Here is a 22,902-nt window from a genome sequence, read left to right as displayed (position 1 = left end):
TCCAAAGTCATTTGAAATTTTATTTGGGGATTATATTTCTTTCCCTATAAACAATAGTCACTCTATTAGAAATAACCCGGGGAGTGATTTTTCTCCCCTAAACATTTTGTGCCTTCAAAATTCTTTAATGTAGTCAATACCACAGACTACGAAAATTAAACAATTAGAACTGAAAAACTATCAATGGATTACAAATGAACAAATCAGTTGCAAACAATAGCACCATTATAGTTTTTATTTTGGCAGTACTGGGTTTGAATTCAGGGCTTGTGCTTATTAGGCAGGGACTATCTCTTGAGCTGGTTCCTAGCACTTTTAAAGCTATTTTTTCTATGTAGGATTTCACATTTTGCCTGAGACTAACTTCTAATCGTGGTGACTTTCCTACTTTCACCTCCAGGGAAGCTGGGATTCCAAGTATATTCCACCTCACCCAGCCCAGCACTGTTATAGTTTGTTTAAGCTTCAACTTCTCTCTCAGCCAAGAGTCTTAAAGCTAGTATCACCAGAAACTCATATCAAAGCTAATTTTCAATAAAATACAGATGATGTAAGTGAAGTAGAAATGTTTCAGTTGTAGGCAGTGCACAGTCTTGTTCATCAACCTCATATTAGCTTTACGAGAGAGCAAAAGACAGGACAGAGAAACAGGAAAGAAAAACAGGAGAGAGAGGAAAAGAAAGAGAATAAGAGAGAGAGAATACCACTAATTTGTTCAAAAGTCCATCAACAGAGAGGGGCTACACTCCTACTTAGATTTTAAACTTGTACCCTTCTTGAAAACTGTCTTATAATGTTGATTTCCCAAACCTGCGTAATGTGCCAGTTTTTTATGTGTTATATTTTACTCATCTTAGAGAACATTTAACTGGCCATCAGAAAGAATATATATGCTCATACATGCAGGCAAGTTGTCCCTTAAGATTTCCCACATATGAGGCAGTAAAGTCCAGAAACAATGGCACAAGTACACAGCCAGCCTCAAGCATACATTGACCAGGTGTGAAAGGCACAGAGAAAAAGGAACTCAAGCATATTCTTGATCACAAATGACATTCTCTTTGCACGTGAAACTACCAAAGGAAGCCATGAACAACAATCGGGCCATGAAGCATCTGATCCCAAACTCAAAAAGGCTCCTAAGCCAACATTCCACTGCCATCTAGGGATGCTTATGTCCACAGCTGGCACAGCTGGCACAGCCCCATCAGAAGGCCAAACCCTTCTGAATCCCATGATGTCTGGCTCTTAACCTTGACGGCCAATACAGAAAGCGATTTCTTCTCCACTTGCAATCAGAAGAGTGTATGTGTTACATAAACAACACTAAGGAGGGTACTTCAGAGTTAGCGTTGGGAGGAGCAAAAAGTTCACAAGACTCAGTCACAATCAGTAATAAGTTGGCACAGTGCTCTACGCCTGTCCTAAGGAAGCACACATAGGCCAAGGCCAGTCAGGCATACATGTGAGACACTATCTAAAAAATTACTGAATCAACAAAGGCTCAAGTGGTGGAGAGCCCACCTACTAAGTGCAAAGTGCTGAGTTCAACCTTGCGTAAAAACTAAGTTAGGAAAAAGGTCACCTAACCTTACACAGCACATGTAAAGAGAGTCTTTCCATTGTTTTAGCTCGTAAGTTGGTCTCTTTGCAATGCTGAAGTCGACAGTATGCAAATAACTGGAAAATCTGCTCTCTCCATGGTGGTGGAACAAAGGCAAAGGCACCTCTCTGCTGTAGCTACCAACTTGCGAAAGCTCATGGGTATGCAAAGTATTAAGGAGTGCTTGTTTCTCTGGCTTTCTGAAACAGAATTGTAGATGTAGCTTTTCTTCTCATAGATGCCAATAATAATTCATAATCCTCAGTACTATAATCCTGAATGTTGAAATCCTGAAAAAGCAAAACCTCTGGAGTCTAAAATCCTCCTAAAATCATAATCTGGAAGACTTTAAAAAGTCCCCCAAGTGTTGAAATTTTGAAAGCTCAAATTCTGGAAACTGCAACTCCCATGGCAAGGGGTAAAGGCCTATGTAAGAGGGCTGAGAAGCCGACTTAGGGGAAGGAACTGGCGGGTTTTCGTTTGCATCATGGCGTGCAGGGTGAATGCAGGACAAATGCCTCGAAATCTGCTCAAGCATCGTTTGGGTTGTCTGAGAAGTTGTCTCCAGAGATGAGTGTTAGGTGAGGCAGGGACCCCTCAACACAGAGAGGTACATTCAACCAGTTAGGGGTTCAGGCAGAAGGTGAGCTTCTCTGAAAGTTGGAACATAGTTTTTCTCAACTGCACTGGATATCAGAATTCTGAGCTCAGGCTGTATGTAGCTCAGTGACAAAGCATTAGCCTAGCACACAACAATGTCCCAAATTCAATCCCATGAAAACACACACACACACACACACACACACACACACACACACACACACACACACACACACACACACACACGCAACCTACCCTATCCAGAATTTCAAGCTTACCAGCCTCCAGATTCCCGAAGTCCCCTGGAAGGACTCTTGGGGGGAGGGGGAGAGGGTGCTCCCAGGCTAGTTTAGTATTCCCACTATTTTCAATTGTCATCATTCTTCTTTATAATTTTCCTACGTTATATATTTAATCTGTGTGTCATTTCTAGTACTGACTTTAAGAGAGTGTTCTAATTTATCCATGTTTTTATTATGCTAATGTGGCTCTCACAAGTGGATTATGATTACAATTGGTTTATGTCCGCATTGTGTGTGTGTGTGTGTGTGTGTGTGTGTGTGTGTGTGTGTGACAAGGTCAAAACTGCTTCAGGTGAAGAGATGTCCTTTTTGAACACCTGCATTTGTGTGAGAGATTTGTGCTCTTCATGCAACTGTAAATGGGGTAGTGATCCAACACAGCTTTTGTTTTAACTTGTCAAAAGGCCCAATTGCTGTTGCTGCCCATTGTGGTATTTTAGGCTATCACGGTTACAAAGCTGGACACACAAGTTCACCAGACGCAGTGATGCACACATATACCCTGTGCCTTCTTTCCCACGTTGTTCTGATGAACACAGTTCACTTCTAAGAGCTTTTAAACTTGTCTGCCTGCCTCAAGCAAACCTGAGCATTTGTGCTTGCAAAAATATGTATCTGATTGTCTATATCACTGTATAAAGTGGTCTGTGAAATGTTCAGCAAACTTTTCTTAAATAAATTGCCTCTTGAAAATATAAATAGATGGCTTTTAAAGAAATCAAACGATAGTTTTCAGAATCATATTTTGGGGGTTTGATCTTCTTGTGTTTTGGATTTTAGAAATTTTGATCTTTTATTTTCAGCATTTTGGGTTATGGTATTGAGGATGGTGTCAGAAGTATGACTCAAACTCATGCCAAAGAATATAGAAATGCATTCTCTACCAGTCCTTGCTGAAAGTATTTCAAGAAAATCATATATTTGTATTCAAGAAGCAGAATTTAGTATCTTATTGGAGTTTGGATCACCGTTTTAAGTACCTATTTCTAGTTTCATGTTAGGAAAAAAAACCCAAACAAGTAATAATTTCTACACGGACACCAAATAATCTTCCTGAAACACTCCTGTAGACTCCATCAATGGCACAGAAACACCATGAATTCCTACATGTCAAGCAGTGCAAACAGAGGAGGCACCCTGGGAGACATGGACCTTCTTTACACTCAGCAGCAATTTTGTGCAGGAGTAAGCAAATGAGCGGGAGGGACAGACCTTTCAGAACTGCTGCTGGTGACCTTTTCGGCTTACCATAGGTGAGGATGTAGAGGGGCTTCCCATTTGTGTCCATGGTGGTCAGACAGGGAGCCTTGGGTGAGATGGTTCCCCAGCGCTGCAGAGCAGCCTCCAGGGAGGGCGGCCAGTTCGTGACCACCCCCAGCTGCTCCCCTCGCATGGCCAGCATCTGCGCACCCTCCGGCTTTGGTTGGTTGGGATCTGGTTGTTGAACTACATACATATGAATACAAAAAATTTTCAAGAAAAAATATAGTCATATTAATACTCATATTTATAACTTTATTAGCTGACAGAAAAGACACTTCTCTGGAATCAAAGTCATGATTCCTATACTAAGTTCACAGATGTGATGGAAACACTTCATTCTTGGAACTCCAAGGCAAGATGGCAAGGAGAACTTAGGAGGACACAAGTTCACCTATAAACTGATAAGAGGCAAACTCCTATGTGCACGGTCTAGTATTTCAATGTAAAAATCTCGATAACCAAAAACAGTAAAATTCTGAACTTCAAAGAGCTCCAATCTTGCATGTTTATGTTTTGCCCTCAAGCGCTTAGATGTAGCTACGTATTTCCTATGACTACTCTGAATAAAAAGATCACAGAGCAAGTACTATTTTAAGTAAAACTAAAGCAGCAGTTTCATTTTATTTTAATGTAGTTTATGTCCATCATCATGGAGCAGAATCTTTCTCAGCCTTTAGTTCAGGCAGGCGAGGAACTGAAATCATTTCTCCCGATGATGGGTTTCTCGCTCACAGTCTGTGACTGGCTGACCATTTCCACCTGCTGCTGGAAGACCGACTGTCTTACAGTGGTTTTCACAAAGAAGAAAACAAGGAGGAGTGTGGGTGTGAGGCAGCCGGTGGCTTGTCTACTTGGCTTTGACTTTGGGTTACAAGGCTCCCCAGCACTCCAGGCGAGGCCACCAGCTCTATGCTGCGAGACCCAGAGGAGCACAGCAGAATCAGGCATCGGTTTCCTCTGCAGTCCTCTTCACAGCTCGTACAGAGACCGCAGCTCTGTGTTGAGGTGAGGGTTCCTAGAATTTCATTTAGTGTTGCTTTAATCTTAGTGAGCCCTTAAAGAGAGGCCTTGCTCATAGAGCAAAATCACATTCTGCTAAGAGAGCAGCACTTGATGCAGGTTACATCTTTCAGGGGTGCATCTGGGAACAGCACCTCAACTCCCGGGTCGAGACTTCCATCATTCAAGGAAGGCAGGATTATTGCTCTTAAACAAGTAAACGTTTAAAAAAAAAAAAGCTGGATTGTTCTTGGGATCATAGGAATAGCTGAAAGAAACAGGGATGGAAAAGGTTCTTTTACCTTCTAACAATTCTTCAAAGTCATCGACAAAGAACTCTCGTAATGGTGGTCGTTTAGGTCGTTTGAGGGTGTTGACAAGCTGCTGAATTTTTGCTGATACCCGGCTACTTACTGGTACTCCTGAAAAAACAGGAACCGTGGGGTAGACAGAATGCCACAGCCGGAAGATGCACATTTGGGAAGAAATAGGTCAGAGCTTAAGAAAAATTTCCTATCAGATTTCTAAAAATCAATACACAATCTTCACACTGTCTACTGAGGGCTCTCAGAATTGAAAAATATTTTATAGTTTTGAAAATACGGTGAAAAAAGTGTAACTCAGAATTCTCAGTATATGAACATACTATTTGCCTATTAAATAGTTTCACTTCATTTGATTCGAATGGATCAAGATCAATCATTCTGCAAGGCAGTGGTTCTGAATCCTACTTTAGAATTTGTAAGAATCATCCTTGGGCTATCCCTGGACTTCTGACCCACTTTGGTATGGCTTTGGTATGGTCTAGAATCTGCAACTACATGGGCTCCCATGTGAATCTGGTGTGGGGGTGTCAAATACCAAGAGACACCTGACCATCTACGATTGCACATAACTTGGAATTTACCTAGGAAAACAAAGCTGACAATGATGGACTTCAAAGATGACAAGTTATTAAAATGATGACAAGATGAACAACAATGTCTAATTCAATAAACAGTGAGTTTATGAGAGAATAAAGGAAATTACAAAAGCATTGGAGGAAGGCCAATTGTATTAGAAGCTGGAATGGCTTCCGCTGTATGTGCTGGATCACTCATGAACTAGTGACTTTTGGGTTTTGACCATATTGAAGAGAGTATGCTACCTCTTACAGACTGAATTCATAATTGAATTTCTATTTAACAGATATACACATGTATCTATTCTATGATACACAAGCATCATAAAAACATCAATAAACAAAGCGAATCTGAATGGCACATTGAGATAATTTTGTTCATCTTATTAATATAACAATAAAAACCATTTGAGGACCTGGCATGGTGCTATACACCTATAATCTCAGGATTCAAGAGGAAGAATCCCAGGCCAGCCTGGGCTGCACAGTGTCAACAAAATAATAATAATAACAGAACAATAACAACAAAATTCAGTTTAATTTTAATGCTGATTCTAGTCTAGCTTTCAGGACACTGGCCAGGATGGATACAGAAAAGCAGAATATGGCAGTACTCCGTGTCCAGGTCTCATTGGTCTGACAGTGAGTGGTGGAAGAGATCACTGCAATCACAGCAGACCAAGTTTAAAAACCCATGAGACACAGCAGGGAATCCTTCCAATGAGGTGTTTTACCAAGCCAACAAAAACACTGTCCTGTTTGGAGGAAAATAAAACAGACCTTCTTTCTTCCAAAGTTTAAACCACTATACTACCCATATCTGTCAATTATTCTGATTTAGAAACACATCTAAAAAACCATTAATGGTCTTAACCTTTGTGCTGTAATCTCATAATTATTCAACCAGCAAGAGTATTCAGCAAACACATCAGCTTCTTATAAAATTTCTTCCTCTTATGTTATGTTTTTGCAACATTTGCATTTTTTTCCCTGAAAAATAACTTCTTGGGCAACTTGGAAAGAATTTGCATTTCATTTGGTTAGGCCACCTTCTGTGGAAGGTTCGTGAGGAATGTGATGAGCGAGATTCGGTGCCTGACTATGTATCTGGAAGAACAAGCCTGCACACAGAGAGGGCAGTCCGCAGACAGTTCACAAAGAGCACACGTGCTCGCTGCAAGCCCTACCGTCTCCGGTTTCCATGAGCTCAGCATTGCCGTACTTTGGTGCTGTCCGAGACGTTGTCGAGCCCTGTGGCCTTTCCACTTGTATTGAGTGCTCTGAGGTGTATGTGGTTACGTCAGGAGGTGCAGAGTGATTTTCTGGAAAGAAGCACAGAGTGAGGTTTCTGGGGGACTTTGGTCATTCTGAAGGCTGAGCACCAGGCCCTCAAAAAATGCCATATCCTCGGAAAAGACTAGAAGGACACATGTCTGCTCTCTGTGACCCCATCACATAGAAAGATCACTCCAATCACAAGCAGCCACATAAATCTTCACAGAGAGTTGGTGGTTAAGACAATGTGTACTGTTCCCCATGAAACGAAACCAGGGAATATTTTCAGAATTAATTTCACCACAGGAGCCATATCAATTTTAGCTAAAATAATGTTCTAAAACAGACAGTGAATGAGATGAGATGAGCTATGTATTGCTTCACAGAAGAGAGTAATTCTTCTTGTCCATGATGACAGGGAGAGTAAAGAGCTCAAGCTGTGACACCAGCGAGCCTGGGATTTAAACATCAGCTCTGCAAATGCCAGAGATCTTGGCAAGTGTTCTGTCCTGAGTCTCAGCGTCCTTATCCACCAAAGGGGAGGAAGAATGGCTGCCGATGGAAAACATCTGGATGGGTGAAATGAGTTCACCTATACAAAACTCGGGATCTTTCATGATAAAGGGGAGATACTAAGAAATTTCTCATTGTTTTAACATGAATAAAACCAAACAATTACCAAAAAAAAAAAAATTCTTACAATCTAATTATGTGTTAAACGTGGTGTCATGCCCAATAAAATGTGTGATTTTCTCTGACAACATTCATTTGATGGTAATGCCAAACATTTAAACATTAAATTTTTTATCAAATAGAACAAAAGCTAGTATACCTAGGAGACTACCAATGGGCTTTCTACATCTTAAGTTCTAATAATGGATATTACGGTGCTAATTTTGATTTGCTAAGCCTATTAGACAGAAACTTCTGGAGATCACCTTGTGTTGCTCAATGCAACGGGAGCACACTAACTTGTGTTGCTAAAAGTGGCATTTCTTCTCTGCCCCTTGTCACCACTACATGTGGCTTATTTAGACCAAATTCCATCAATGAAAATACAATGCAGAAAAATGAGGCACTAGACAGGCTGGGAAAAGGACACTTGAGTATAGTCAAAAAGGAAACAAGAAGGTCAAAGTGGTCTTGTTGGGTGTCAGCTGGGATCATATCAGTAGGTTGACAAAAGTTCGAGGACTCTATATAGGTACATGAATGGCTGAAAAAATGCATTTTAGCAGATGGGCAAACTCATAAGCACTTCAAATCATGAAGACAGACTATCTTGGGAAATGAGTGTGGCTTAGGAAGGTAAATTGCAAATGAATGGCCCAGGGCGACCAACTTATCCTGATCCACTCCAACATAGTGGGAGCCCTAGGTCAGAACACTGAGGCCCAGGCCACATGAGGGGAGAAAGCTGCCCAGGATCAGTTCAGGAGCTAGGCTCCAGTGTGTCTACTTCCTGTTTTGCAGAAGGGAGATAACATCTACTTTGTACTCACTTTAGATGGTTAGGATTAAGTCAAGAAAGAGACAGAAGCACTTCAATTCTGCTACAATCAAGTTTTGCTAGGAGAGGAGATTCTCTGCCCAAGTTTGAGTGGCCAAGCAGCTGTTCACATCAGGCCAGATGCTGGAATGTTTCTATGGAGCAGAGCAGATGACACTGGCCCCTACACAAACTATTCAGCATGTCTCTTTCCTGACAGAATGCATCCCTTAGATCTGAACCGTGTCCTCTGCAAATCCAGAGGTTGAAGCACCAATCCTCCATACTTTGGAACATGGCTGTATATGGAGACAGGGACTGGAAACAGGTTCAGTGAAGATAAAATGATGTAATGGGTGTGAACACAGTCCACCCCAACTGGTGCACTTATAAGAAGGGATAAGGATGTAGAGGTGCACAGAGGAGAAATCATGTGACATCTGGGGAAGATGGTCCTCTGGGAGTCTCGGAGAAAGTCCTCAACTCTGCTAAGCCCTAGCTTTTAGAATTCCAGCATCCAGACCAGAGAACTTAAATACCCGTTGTGTAAGCCACTCTGTATATGGTGATGGCAGCAGGTGCAAACCAATATATTCCCTTACAGGCAATGCCTTATATCCCAGGCCCAGAAAAGGGACAGGGAAAGGACAGAACCAGAGCCAAGTGTCAGAAGGGAGGGGCAGAGAGCAGCCCACTCTACCAGGTCACTATGGGAGAGGATGAGAGGAAAATATTCCAGTTGTCTCTTTAGCATTTCAGACTCTATATTTATCCTCCTCAGCACAGGGCACAGCCCATCTGTATGTCAGCCAAACAGGCTTTGGTTCATGTTTCAAAATTATCTAATTTTCTAGAACTCCGCTGCCTCATGGCCAAGTAGTACACTCTCCAAGGCCTCATGTTTGAAATGTAAGCATAATAAATGATAATCTGTGATGAGAACAGAATTGAAATTAGCCATCTTAAACAAAGCAGCTAAAAAGTGAGCTCACTGTTGTTTTCATTGGCTTTAAGTTCTGTCACACTTAAGCGTGTGTCATTCTCGGGGATAGCCAGCCAGTGTCATAATCGGGGACTGCCAGTGTCATAATCGGGGATAGCCAATCAGGCCTCATAGCGCGCAGCCATCCCCAACTCCAAAGTTAGGGAAGATAACAATTCCACTGCATCTAGTGATTTGAAAAATCACTTCAAAGTGTCTTCCAAATTTATTTATGTGTTACTTCATCTTGCTCTCCTTCTCAACCTCTTCACATATACGCTCTAACTGTAGGGATAATAAACCCAGAGCTGGCTTCTGTGAGGAGCCAATGGCTGCTGGCAGAGCACATTACCTATTCTGATAGAGATCAGGGACCCTGTATTAACTGTGTCACTTATCCGCTGAGAAGTGTTTGCAAGAATCCTGTCCATTAACAGATGCTCTAGGAAGTCTTGCTGAGGGTAGTAAACAGTGGGCCCGGGCTGAAAAGGCAGGCTCAAGGTCTCCAAGCCTCATCGGCTGCAGGTTTGAGGCCCAGGACGTGCACACGCATCAGGAGCCTTGTGTAGATAATAGGTCCTCATCATAGTGGTTCACAGCTTCTGAGCAACACTGCCTACTGTTCAGGGCTTGTAAAAACCAAGTTCAAGATCCCCGTGGGGGACCATCTCTGCTGTGAAGGCCCTAGGGAAAGCTATGCTTCTGCCACACAGACCCCCAGTGGCCCGTGGGCGTCCCACGGCCAGGTTCCCGTTCGGCTGGCCTGGAGCTCTGCCACCCTCAGCAGCTGACACCGTTCCTTAGGAATCCAGAGCTGAAAGTGTGTTCAACAGGAAGGTGAGAAGGCGATAGGATCCAATCACTAGTTCCTTTTTATTTTTATTTTTTTATTTTTGGTTAGCCATAATATTTGATTAATCGCAGTCAGATCCAATCATCTTCAAGGCAGTATGTGCAAGCTGCTTTGACTGTGTAAGTACCAGGGCACCTCTTCTCATTCTGGGACACCCCCTTCTGCCCCACATCGCCCCTCAATTCCCTGACACTCAAAGGCTTACGGGCCGTTTCTATTTTGTGGCCATGACCAATTTCAGGGAACTGGTGAACTTGCCTGGGTGGTCTGTTGCCTGGCTTCCTTGGTTTGTTGCATTCCTAATCACCTTTTCTTGCATGTCTCCAGGTCTTTCCAAGTCCTCCTGGGGACAGTTATACAACATCACCCTCAGACACCAGAGTTGTGCTGCAACCCATCCCACAGCCTTGTGCCCCGCAGGTGCTGGTAAATATTTCAGCGGGAATGGTGTAATAACCAATGCCTGGCCAGTACAGACAGGATGCTCTGCTACTAAAGCCAGCAACCAAGAAGCATTCTTTAACTCTAACTACAGAACTGGTGGTCCCAGGTAATCAGTGATAGTAGAGCCCGCTTTGTAAGCTCTATTCTTTTTCAGACCCTAAGTGAATTTTAAATGAGGAGGCAAAAAGGAAACTAAAATAAAATCTAGTTTTTATGAAGAAAGTGCTTGTGGCCCACTGAGAATGGATCATTCATTCTCAAAGAAATCTGATTTTTCACATATTAAAAAATGTCCGCTTCCCAGTCTCCCACAGTTAATTTGCTGACAGTACGGAAAAATCACACACCCTAAAGGGGCTGCCTGGGAGAGGTGCCTCTCCACGAGCCACTCTGTCTGGCCAGCTGCTCCAGCTTCCTGGCCAGTGACAGATTCTGCCTCTCTGATGATGTAAAAGGAAACACCGTGGAAGCGAGTGAAGCAGTGAGGTAGAACTTCTCACGTTTTGAAGACAGATGGCTCAGGTATCCTGACTATAATATCTTTCCTGCAGGTCCAGCTTCTGATATATGGGAGGTGACAAAACCATCGAGGGATTGAAACTGAAGCCATTCTATGAAGTGCATGAGCATGGGGTGACCAACCTAGCCTCTGCCAAGGGTAAATCCTCCCCTCCCAGAAACACAATTGCATCAGACAGGAGCTAGGCAAAGATGACTCCTGGCAAAGGAATCCGGAATGGAATGAGAAGACAGGGAGTACCCTGTGATGTCGAGGTGTTCAGCTGTGCCCTCCAGCCTCCTTGTGCTGCTGGGGACCTGATCACCTCTAGGGCTAACATAAATGCATCTTCCACCTCAAAATGAAGACTGTCCTCTTCAGTTTCCTCCTACTTCACTGGCTTTCATGGAAATGCAGTGACAACACTACAATATAAGGAGGATTTAAGCTAGGATGCAAAAAAAAAAAAATATGCTTTGACTATTACAGCCAACTAAAGATCTTATTCTTTTAATAATCATCCAGGGATAAGATAAAATATTCTTAGTCTACATTTGTTCTCTCTATATGTACATGTGTATACATATGCTGCTACTAATGATTCTTAATTGTTCTTCAAATTTGCAGAAGAATCACCTACACACTAAACCATCCAAGGAAGGTTAGGAAACGCTTCTGTGGCTCTGCCTTCAAATGTTCTCTCAGCCAAGGTTCTGAGTCAGGTTTGGCTTCCACAGTCTCACATAGATTCTCAGATCTTAACTGTTCTTCCTCATGAAAATCCTGTAAAGATGTGATCTGCAAAATAAGATGGCTACCACTGACCCCTTATTGTGGCTGAGAAAATAAGACCCAGTACCCTGAGGTCCTTTGTCCAAACAGTAATGGCTGCCAAGGCCGGTGGCTTCCTCTGTGCTTTTCTACCCTATGTATGGGCAGTATGTATGAGAGCACCAAGAAAAAAAAAAAATCTGTGAAACTCGGAGCATAATGATACAAATGATCGTGCTGCATACTACTTTTCAAGGTAACGGCTTTTAAACGCTTTACAAATGAACGTTAGGGAACAAATGGTGAGCTGTGGGGGGTAAGTGGACAGACAGTTAAATGAGGCACATCTGCAGAATGCAGCACTGATCTGCAGAACGATTGTGGAGGGGATGAAGGGTCACGACAATGCTGGACCTGGCAAATATCATTTGGATTTTATAAAGTCAAAGTAAACAAAAGCAAAATCAGTTTTGAAAGATGAAGAATCACGAGAGCATCTTCCGTGAAAGAGACAGGCCCAGGCCTGTGTTCTCACAATACTGGGGCAGGAGCAGCAAGGGAAAGGTCATGGCCTGTGAGCCCTCTGAGTGTGGATGCCAGAGACAGGTGGCAGAAGAGCAGGTGGTGATGGCCGGGGGTCTGGACCTATTTCTGGAACCATAGGTCTTAATTAACAGAAAGCACAGGTCTGATGCGCTACCTGGAGAGAGCCCCAGCAGACCCATGATCTCTGGGGACAAGCTATGCAGTGCCTATGGAAACAGCTGGTGTGGCAGGCCACACGGTACTGGGAGAGGAGTCTAATGTTGCTGCCTGGTGTTAGCTAACGTTAGATCGGATGCTGTGACTGAATGCTATTTTTCTTTTTGTATTAGAGAGGCTTAAAATCCTGAAACAGGTTGGTAGGTTGTCTGCCACCTGTTAGTATAAATAAAGTTTTATTGGTACACAATCATGGCCATTTTTTTCAGTTTACATTCTTTTGTGTAATGGACAAGCTGCTTTTGTGCTCCCACAGCAGAGCCACATGGGGCCACAGAGCCTGAAATAATAACTCACTTGCTCCTTAAAGGAGAAACTGCTCTCATGGCCAGGATGTCCTAAGTGGATGTCCTAGAGGGGCGGGTGAGGCAGGGAGCCGTGTTGGTAATATCACCAGCCCCTATACATATGCAGAGGTTGAAGGACTATACATGTTTGGAAAAGGTACCAATAATACTTGGAATGATTTCACATAAGCAAAAAAGAGTAATTAATTATCACAGTGGCTATTTTACATGTCTGAATAAATTCCCTAATACCACAGAACCTAGAATCAAAATGTACAATTGTTGCAAATGAGGTAACGATGAAATACATCTCAGGGTGGATGTGGTTTACTTGCTGACTTCCTTTCTTCTTGGCAGAGACAGAGGCAATAAGTCAGATGAGAATTTGGTTACAAATAAAAATAAGATTACTGAAAGCAGCATTGATGTCAAGTGAATTTCCAGAATTCCACACTGGAGATGGCAATTATTTCTGTGAATACCCGGTTAATGAAATATACCCTAACACACCTTGTGACAGCGTCATCAGATGTCTACAGAGGCTTTCACAATGCATTTGGAGATGAAAACTAAGAAGAGCTTATGAAGACATCTAAATATAAAACAATAAAACTGTTGTCAATTCTTTCTTATTAGAAATGTATTCATATGGATTGTCTCTTCAATTTCTCCACTTCTATTTAGCTAAATAATTTGGATACTCTTTTATTCTGAATATTTTATAAATATACTACTTAAGGTTTGAAAGCATTCCCATGAAAGGTACTTGTTATTATAGTTACAATATTCAACTTTTGATTATAATATTTTAGAATATAAACCTTTCCATTTTGGTTGTTGTTATTGTATAGGTGTTTGGTTTTTTTGCTTGTTTTGTTTTGGTTTTGGTGGTGCTAGAGATGGCAACCAGGTCTCTGTGCAAGCTAGGCAAGCAATGTACTGGAGAGCTATATTTCCAAACCTTAAGGATTTTCATACTACATTCTAGTTAATGTAGTATTAAATGAATGTTCCACATTCATTGTGGTTCTTGAGATAAAGGGGAGACCTAATTTATATATATATATATTAGTGCAGGTACTAGAGATTGAACTCAAGGCCTCTTACACTCAGCTTTTTGTTGTTGTTGGTCATGGGGCTTGAACTCTGGGCCTGGGCGCTGTCCTCAGCTCTTCAGCTCAAGGTGAGCACTCTACCACTTGAGCCACAACACCACTTTTGGTTTTCTGGTATTTAATTGGAGATAAGAACCTCACGAACTTTCCTGCCCTGGCTGGCTTTGAACTGCAATCCTCAGATCTCAGGAGGCTGAGATCTGAGCTACCAGTGCCAGGCTACCTCAGCTTTTTACTCATAGCTGTCACTCTACCTCTTGAGCCATGCCTGAGCATCAACCCAATTAATAAATGGGCTAATGAGCTAAAAAGAGTCTTCTCAGAATGTCCAATAAACATATAAAGTGACATCTCTGGTCATAAAGGAAATGAAAGTAAAAACAACCTTGGGATTCTACCTCAGCCCATTATGATAATGGCCATTATCAAGAAAATAAACAATAAATAACAGATGCTGGCAAGGATTTAGCCAAAAGGGAACCCTATTACACTGTGAGTGGTAATGTAAACTTATTTAACCACTCTGGAAAGCAGCGTAGAGGTTCCTCAATTCCAGCAATTCCATTTCTGGGCATTTCAAAGATGACAAACCAAGGACACAACCATGTCCTTTGCAGCACTATTCACCATAGCCAAGGTATGGAATCAGCCCAGCTGCCCCCTCAACAGATGAATAGATCAAGAAAATGTGGTGGATACACACAATGCAATTTTACTCATCCACTAGAAAGAATGATATTGTATCCTTTGTAAAGATATAGAAAGACCTGGAAAAAATTATGTTACCTGAACTAAATCTGGACCAAAATGACAAAAGTAGCATGCTTTCCTTTGTTTGGTGGTACGCAAGGGTATGCAAACAAATGTACTAACTGAAATATAGTAGATTCAAGGGAGAGCTCACAGTATTATTCCTTAGAAGAGCGAAGTCAACGTTCAACAAAGCAAACACCACCAGGAAACATGTACTTAAAAGAGGTGGAGTCAAGGAGTAGGCAAATGAAGAGGAGAAGGGGAGGGGTGCAGGTAGGAATCCAATGTACATCCTACAAAGTTAACAGTGGTGGGGGCTGGGCGGGGACAGGTGAGAATGCAGAAAAGGCTGACACTGATCAAGACCCACTGTATTCACAAACAGCTTCATTCAATGGCAACTTCTCTGTACAACTACTTAGGGGTAATAACAATAAATGAATGATCTTCTTTAAACAACAACAACGAGACAGCGAGGGAGGGCCTGGATGGGGCCCATGGATTATCCATCAGTGCTGAAGGAGGCGAGTGGGGTGCCAGGCTGGGCTGTCTGCTGTGGATAGGCAGGAGCAGCCCTCACCAGAGGCACCGCAAGCTGAGCAGAAGAAAAAGGAAAGGAAAAAAATTCCAGAGAGGAATTTATCATCCCAAGCTAAACCTGCCTGGAAGAGGTCCCTACTTAATGAAATTTGTGGAATAAAACTAGGTGCACTTGAGATTTCGCTTTAGCAACAAAGGTGAAGAATGGCCCACTTTGGAGGAGACTGCATGGTCCTGGATGCCCTGGCTTTCCTCTGGCTTTCCTCCTTTGTGTACAAGGTGTCTCTGCAGTCCCCAGGTGGAGTGTCTTGCTGGGCTCAGCAAACATACCTGGGGAGGGGGCGATGGTAATTCTGCCTAGGGCTCACAAACACAACTCAGAGGTTGCTTTGCCTTGAGCTCTTTCAAACACTCCAGCTCACACAAAACCCTGACCTCAACAAAACATGAAATGCTCTCAACTTTGACTTTTTTGCTTTTTTTGTTTGGTCACAGGAATGAAGTATTTTAGTTCTCATCAGATTTAATTATTTTGTCACTGCTTCCATGGGGCTTGAACTCTGGGCCTACGCGCTGTCCTTGTGCTCTTCAGCTCAAGGCTAGTGCTCTACTACTTGAGCCACAGTGCCACTTCTGGTTTTCTGGTGGTTTATTAGAGGTTAGAGTTTCACAGACTTTCCTACTGGGGCTGGTTTTGAACCATGATCCTCAGATTTCAGCCTCCTAAAGTAGCTAGGATTACAGGCGTGAGCCAACACTTAAAAAAAAAAATCATACTTAAAAAAAAAAAAAAGAAAAACCTAACAGATATTCTAGGAACTTATTTTTGTGCCAAATGAGAAATTACTAAAATGTCACACACCAGGACTTATATTTAGGTTACATCAAGCCTTGATGTACATGACTAATGTAACCTTTTATAGTTTGGATAAATTTAATTCTCCATGCTACAATTTCCCTTAGTATTTCAACTGTAAACTCAAAAAGGGAAAACTGGATGCGGTGGTTAATTTGTTCAAAAATACACATCCCTCCTCACATGCTTCTGAGTGTCTCTTTAAAGCTGAACAAAAGGGGAGAAGGCAAATGATTCCACAAAGAAGAGGTAGTGTCTGACCCCTGTGCTTGGCTGAGAAAATCAGCTAACATCAGATAAAGCTGATAGAGACTCGGTTCTGACACGTGTGCAGTAAAAGAGATTTCACTGTCTAAAAATATTTGATAGTAATTTATTTCTGTACAATGTTTAATTTACTGTGATTTCAAACAGAGGTTACTAGAGTTTACAGGCTGGTGTATATGTTCCTGAAAATGTGTGAAACTGAAATTTAGTACTTCCACATTAACCCGAAATACTTAAAAAAAAAATAAGGACATACCTACTTTCACCCATAGTTCATGACCACCCTCCCAGACAAAACACTCTTACCCTTTTCCTGTAATAATTCTCATTTTATAGCCTTCTCTACATTCAAATAGCAGGGCAACGCTACCAACCTTGTGTTGCTTCTAACTCAGAAGATCTCCCTTATAAGCAAATCTACACACAAAATCTTATGATATGCCTAAGAAATCGGAACAGAATTTGCAGAAAACAAATGCAGAAAACAGCATTAGACAGCAGAGATTGAGCCCCTGTCACCCAGCTTCCTAAAACAATTCCCAGGGTAACAACAACTCTATTTTACAATCCTGTCTTATTTATTGGCACCATTAAAACTTCTGGAGGGGCATATTTTAGTATAAGTGAGATTAAAAAAAAATGTGAGCAGACAGGGCTCCAAGCTTCTCCTGTGAATACAAATGCACTCCTTCAAGGACAGAAAGCTCCTGAAATTCCAGCGCTGGGAGGAGCCAGAGTTCCGGAAAACAGTAAAATCAAAGCACCCCAGGCATCACAGGGGTCCTGTCCGGTGTCTGTCCGATAGATTCTGCAGTCAGAACATGAACAAATCGAGCCCTCAATGTTTGCTGAGACCACAATGGGAGCAGATACCTGGAACTGTGTAACACCCTCCCTCCCCCAACACACTCACCTATGTGCGTCTGGGCCATGACATCTGCCAGCCTGTGCGCCGCCCCACTGCCCCCGCTCTGTGTGGAAGAGGAGGAGGTGGTGGAGGTGGTGGAGCCGTGGATGGCCTGGCTGATCCAGTGCTCCATGTTGATGCTGCCTTGGCTGGAGGTGGGGGTTCCCTGGGAATCGCCTTGCACAGAGCCTTCATCTTCAGAACCAGAAGAAGTGTCTGTGTAGAAGAAGGAGTTACTCATGAAAGCCCCATCTCAACCCCTTCATGCACTGCCCACCCAGACTCGCCTCCTGTCACAACTACTCATAATCATTGGACTGTGTCAAGCACTCTTGAAACAGTAGACCACTTTTCAGATAATGTTATCTTTTTCCTCCCTACTATGGTGACTTTTATGTACAATAATGCCTTAAATATGCTGTAAAAAGTTTTGCCATTGGGGCTGGGAAGGTGGCTCAGTGGTAGAGCGCTTGCCTTGTATGCATGAGGCCCTGGGTTCGATTCCTCAGCACCACATAAGCAAAAAGAAAAAAGCCGGAAGTGGCGCTGTGGCTCAAGTGGTAGAGCGCTAGCCTTGAGCTGAAGAGCTGAGGGACAGCGCCCGGGCCCAGAGTTCAGGCCCCACGACCGGGCCAAAAAAAAAACAAAAAAACTTTTGCCATTAAAATACTGGGCAGAGACATTCAACAATTTCCTGAATACAGTACAACAGGCAGGGCAGGGGGAGCCAATGTTTTCTTTGCATATATCTACTGAATGAGGACAGGGAGCACTTTCTAAGAGACAGGTGTATATCTTGTTTTCACATATCAAGGTGTGACTGCTTGTAGTCCTTGGTAGTCCTGAAATGCTTCTCTGAGTCGCAATGTATTTTTAGGCTTAGTGTGAACACCTTCCCCCCACTCCCCCAGCCTACTTAAAGACTGTGTTACTATAAGAATGATAAAGAGTGAATTCGATTAAAACATATTCTATGCGTGTAGGGGAATACCATGAACTTCTTTGCACAATTAACATCACTAATAAAAATTTCAAAAATAAAAAAATAGATTGAGTTTCTGATAAAGAAATTGTATCAAAAGAAGCGCATTAAACCCTTTATGTGCAACTTCAAAAAAAAAAAGAAGAAAAAGTGCACAGCCCCACTTCCTTGCATTCTTGGGGTCTTTGGCTTTTCATTTGGGGCATACCACAAGCTTCTAGAACACTACATTTTTGTTGAAACTAACTCTCTGATAATATTCATTTGTTATACAAGGTATTTTCACCTTCCATCTTTGAAAGTTGGACAATTTGGGCCAAGAAAAATCACACTTGGGCTTCCTTTTCATTCAAATTAGTGGAAATACTTTCACTGACTAGTTTTTTAGTTATCAAGTTTTTTTTGTTGTTTCGTTTTTTTGGGTCCAGTCGTGGGGCCTGAACTCTGGGCCTGGGCACTGTCTCTCAGCTCTTCAGCACAAGGCTAGCGCTCTACCACTTGAGCCACAGTGCCACTTCCAGCTTTTTTCTTATGTGGTGCTGAGGAATTGAACCCAGGGCCTCAGGCATGCAAGGCAAGCGCTCTACCACTGAGCTACCTTCCCAGCCCTTAGTTAGCAAGTGTTAAGAATGAGTTTTTAACGGGTCTGTTTATTTGAACTTCAGGGTAAGGTCACTTAGGGTCCTACCTACAAGTGAATTAGGCGAGATGTCAAGATGGAAGATGTGCAGCTCTGAAACATTTAAATGGGAAGAATAATAATAACTAATCGGAGGACAAAGAACTACTGAAAACACAATAATAATTATGAATAATATCCAGCCAGGTATGGTGATAACCAGTCATGTCCGCAGAGAAGATAAACTTCAGAAATCTTCTCTGAAGGGCAGTGGAGATGAGCGCTGTTCTCACAACTGCTTCCAGCAACCAAGGAAAATGGATGAGAGATAATTTAGCTGTGAGTTTGCTCAAACACAGTCACAAATACATAGGCTACTGCTAAGCATAACTAACTTGTGTCAAAGAGTGTCTGTGGTTTGACTTTGCCCTCCGGAGGTTCCCATATTACAGGCTAGGTCCCCAGTGAACAAACACTGGGAGGTGGTGGAACCTACCAGAAGTGGGGTGTATACCTCAGAAGGAACAACAGCAGTTCCCACAGGATCCCACCAATTCTTTAAGAAGCAAGTTGTCAGAATGGGAACAAGCCTCTGTCCACTCACCTCTGCCTTCCTGCTCTCCCTATCTCCCTTCCTCCCATCAAGCTGTGGCTTGCCCAGCATGCGACCAGGCCTCACCAGAGCCGTGCACAGGCAAGAGCCACATTCTTCGTTTTCTGAATGCCCTCCACCTTTGTACTTGCTAGGAAGGTATTCTGTTTGAGCCATGTTCCTGGCCCCCTTTGCTTTATAGTGTCTTGAGATTTTTACCCAGATCAGTCTTGGATTTGACCTCCTACTGAGGTTTCCAGCTTAGCTGGGATGATGTATATGCACCAACAAGCACAGCTTTTATAATAGAATTTCACTAACACTGTCCCTGGGCTGGACTTGAACTGCCATTCTCCCTATTTCTCCCCACCTCTCCAAGTAGCCATGTTTACATATGTGAATCACCATAACTGTTACACCATGGTCTTGAACCTCTAAATCTGTGAGCTAAGAAAATTTCTCTTCTTCATAAAATACCCAGGAACAAGTATTTTATTACAGAGTAAATGGCCACAGAATATGGTAACAGAAATATAAAGACTCTTCCTTTCAGTCAGTTAGATTAGGGGTTGGTAGATCAGTCGAGAGAATCAGGTCTACCATTTGGCTGTGTAGTTATTGGTATACAACCATTCGCATGGCCATGGCTGTTTTTCTTGCCATGACAGATCTAAGGAAATGTGACTGGCACCTGACCTGCAGAAGCAGGCTCGACGTTTTTTTATCCAGTGCACTTGATTTCTTCAACAACACAGTGTTTTTACATTATAAAGACTTTGAGATGTACCTGTCCAAGTAAGAGAAAAGTTCAACTTTAGTTATATGGGCACAAACTCTTTTCTGTATGAAAAACTAAACTTTATATAAGACTATTCTATTTGAGTCTTCATGGGTAATATAAAAATGCCTGTTTGTATAGGTTCATATGTAATAACATATATAATGTGTTCATTTCCCAGTATAGTTTAACTTCTTTACTGTTTGGGGGACTTGTGGGTTTGTTCATAAAAACCTAGGTTGTCGCACTCTTCTTTGCAAAGCTGAAGAGACGGTGTCCGAGGGGCTGGTAACTGGTCACTTCTAGAGCACACTGGCCATGTGCACACAGCTGAAGCTGTGGCATTTCTCACCTGGAGGCGTGTAGGCATCCATGGAGGTCTGCACAACCAGGGACCTACGTTTGGAAGGCATAGGTACAGCCATCTTCCTTTCTTTGTGTTTCGCAAGCGCTGCCTGCACGGCTTCCGTATGAACATCTAGAACCACAAAGGAATCCGATTACTCCAGCATCCAGCCAAGACCCCAAAGCACCGGCCTCTCTCCTCCTTGTCCCTAAGGCAGAGCTCACCAAAGCCCACAGAAAAATGGTGGGGAAGCAGAGAAAGAAGTTTGTCCTGCCAGCTTGAAAGCCTGGAAAACCATTAAAATTCATGCATAGACTTTTAATTATTAATTTTATTAATCACAGAATCTGCACAATCAAATCCTGGCTGTAAGTGGCTCTGTGACTTCTCTTTCTATAGGGCAAACAGATATAGATCTTTGAACATCTCTTAAGAGGTCATACATTTAAGCCTTATTAACACAGGTCAATGCGTATGTATCACAGCTCACTAGCAATGGTCAAGTTTACCCTTGGTGATGGCTCAGTAATGACCTAGATTGAATCACCGTCAACTCATTATAACTCATTATAAATCAGTTCCACACTGTCTTACCTGTGTTGGGGATGGAGCCCAGGTACTTGGGCATCCTAGGGAAGCACTCCACTATTGAGCTACAGCCTAGTAGAAACATGTACATGGGAAGGAAGCATGCTGAGGGCTGGGGCTACAGTAATGATAAGTCAGACACACTGTGTTCCATGCATGACATGTATGAACAGAGAAGAGACAGACAACAGACCATCAAACGATGGAGAATGAAAAGATGAGACGGAGATGCGCTGAATTGTGATCAGGGGGAAGAACCCTTCTAATGTGAAATGTGAAGGAACAAATGAATGGCCACTGGCTGCCAGGACGATGATGTCCAGGGCCCAGGGAAAAGCAAATCCCAAAGCCCTGTAGTGTAAGAGAATGGGGTGGGCGAGGTGCGGGGAGACTAGAGGCCAGAGGAAGAGGGAAGAAGGTGTTATGGGCAAGAATGGCTTGGATACCATTGTAAGTAAGGAGGGGTTCATGCAGGGGAAGGACACGGTCCTACTTGTTGCGTGAGATCCTTCTGGAATATGTGAAGAAAACCTTGTTAGAAGATCAGTGAGAAGTCACGGTCTCCGTGGGACTCTGAACAGCTCAGTAGAACTGCTCTGATCATCGTGCCCATTTCATGAACTTGCCAGTGCTGATGGGCAGCGCTGTGCGTATCTCAACTCCACAGGTGTACTCACCCCAGGGCCCTTGCCACCCCACGCCCTCACCCTTTGAGACAAGCAACACCTTTATGAACTCGCCACAAATGTCACTCCAGTCCTGTAACAAGGACTCAGTTTCCACTTCAGAACAGGGTTCAGCCAACACAGGGCACGGGCAGAGCCCACGGCTGCTTCAGAGCCAAGCATTTGTGAGAGACCACAATTACCAGAAAGCTTCAAATATCTACCATCTGGCCCTTTACAGGAAACAGTTGGAGACCCACTTGAAGGCAATATTAAACACCATGGACAATTAACTTACGACATTGTTTTATCTCGTTTAGCTTTCGTGTGCTTTTTCTCCTCAACTAGACTTGGAGCAATTTAAGACAAATAGCCAGTTTTCTCCTCTCTTACTGAAGTCCTTGGATCAAAATCTAATAGTTCACTGACATGGATTCATGGCCTCAAACTGAAGGGCTAATCAAGTCAATGAGAAAATACATTAATTTTCCATAAGCCAAACACTTTCAGCTCTGTATACCCTTCTTTTAAAAATTTTTGGATAAAATTTCAAATTCGCAAAAAACCTGTAGGAGGACAGAGAATCTGAACTTGAAACCGATGCAAGTTTATCAGTGGGTCACATTTTACCCTGGTGCTGCTTTCTCCCCCCTTCTTCCCTCCTCTCTCCATTTCTTCTTTTCTGAACCAGATGAAAATAAATTGTAGAGAGCATACTGAAACATTTCAATATGTTTCCTGGAAACAAGGTTATTTTCTTACAATAAAAATTATCTTCAAAATTTGGAAATTTAACAATGGTCTACTAGTGCCCAGTACAAAGAATGCACTTCAACAGTGACCATTATCCTAGGAACATCTATT

General features: G+C 42.6%; 1 protein-coding gene across 2 annotated transcripts in view; it reads right to left on the bottom strand.

Moving 5' to 3' along the window:
• The window catches only part of Dip2c (disco interacting protein 2 homolog C), a 312,795-nt gene that overhangs the window by 76,487 nt on the left and 213,406 nt on the right, over positions 1–22,902 (bottom strand). For both annotated transcript variants that reach the window (XM_042686100.1, XM_042686101.1), the window contains 5 exons: positions 20,792–20,917; positions 17,475–17,684; positions 6,856–6,990; positions 5,070–5,189; positions 3,754–3,951 (listed from right to left, as the gene is read on the bottom strand). In XM_042686100.1, coding sequence (XP_042542034.1) covers positions 3,754–3,951; positions 5,070–5,189; positions 6,856–6,990; positions 17,475–17,684; positions 20,792–20,917 — 789 coding nt within the window. The remainder of the gene's footprint in view (positions 1–3,753; positions 3,952–5,069; positions 5,190–6,855; positions 6,991–17,474; positions 17,685–20,791; positions 20,918–22,902) is intronic.

This window comes from Dipodomys spectabilis, unplaced genomic scaffold (assembly GCF_019054845.1).
Source record: "Dipodomys spectabilis isolate Male_0828 unplaced genomic scaffold, ASM1905484v1 ptg000096l, whole genome shotgun sequence".
In the NCBI taxonomy this organism is placed as follows: domain Eukaryota; kingdom Metazoa; phylum Chordata; class Mammalia; order Rodentia; family Heteromyidae; genus Dipodomys; species Dipodomys spectabilis.
The sequence above is the reverse complement of the archived record's forward strand: the minus strand, read 5'-3'. Positions and strand labels throughout refer to the sequence as shown.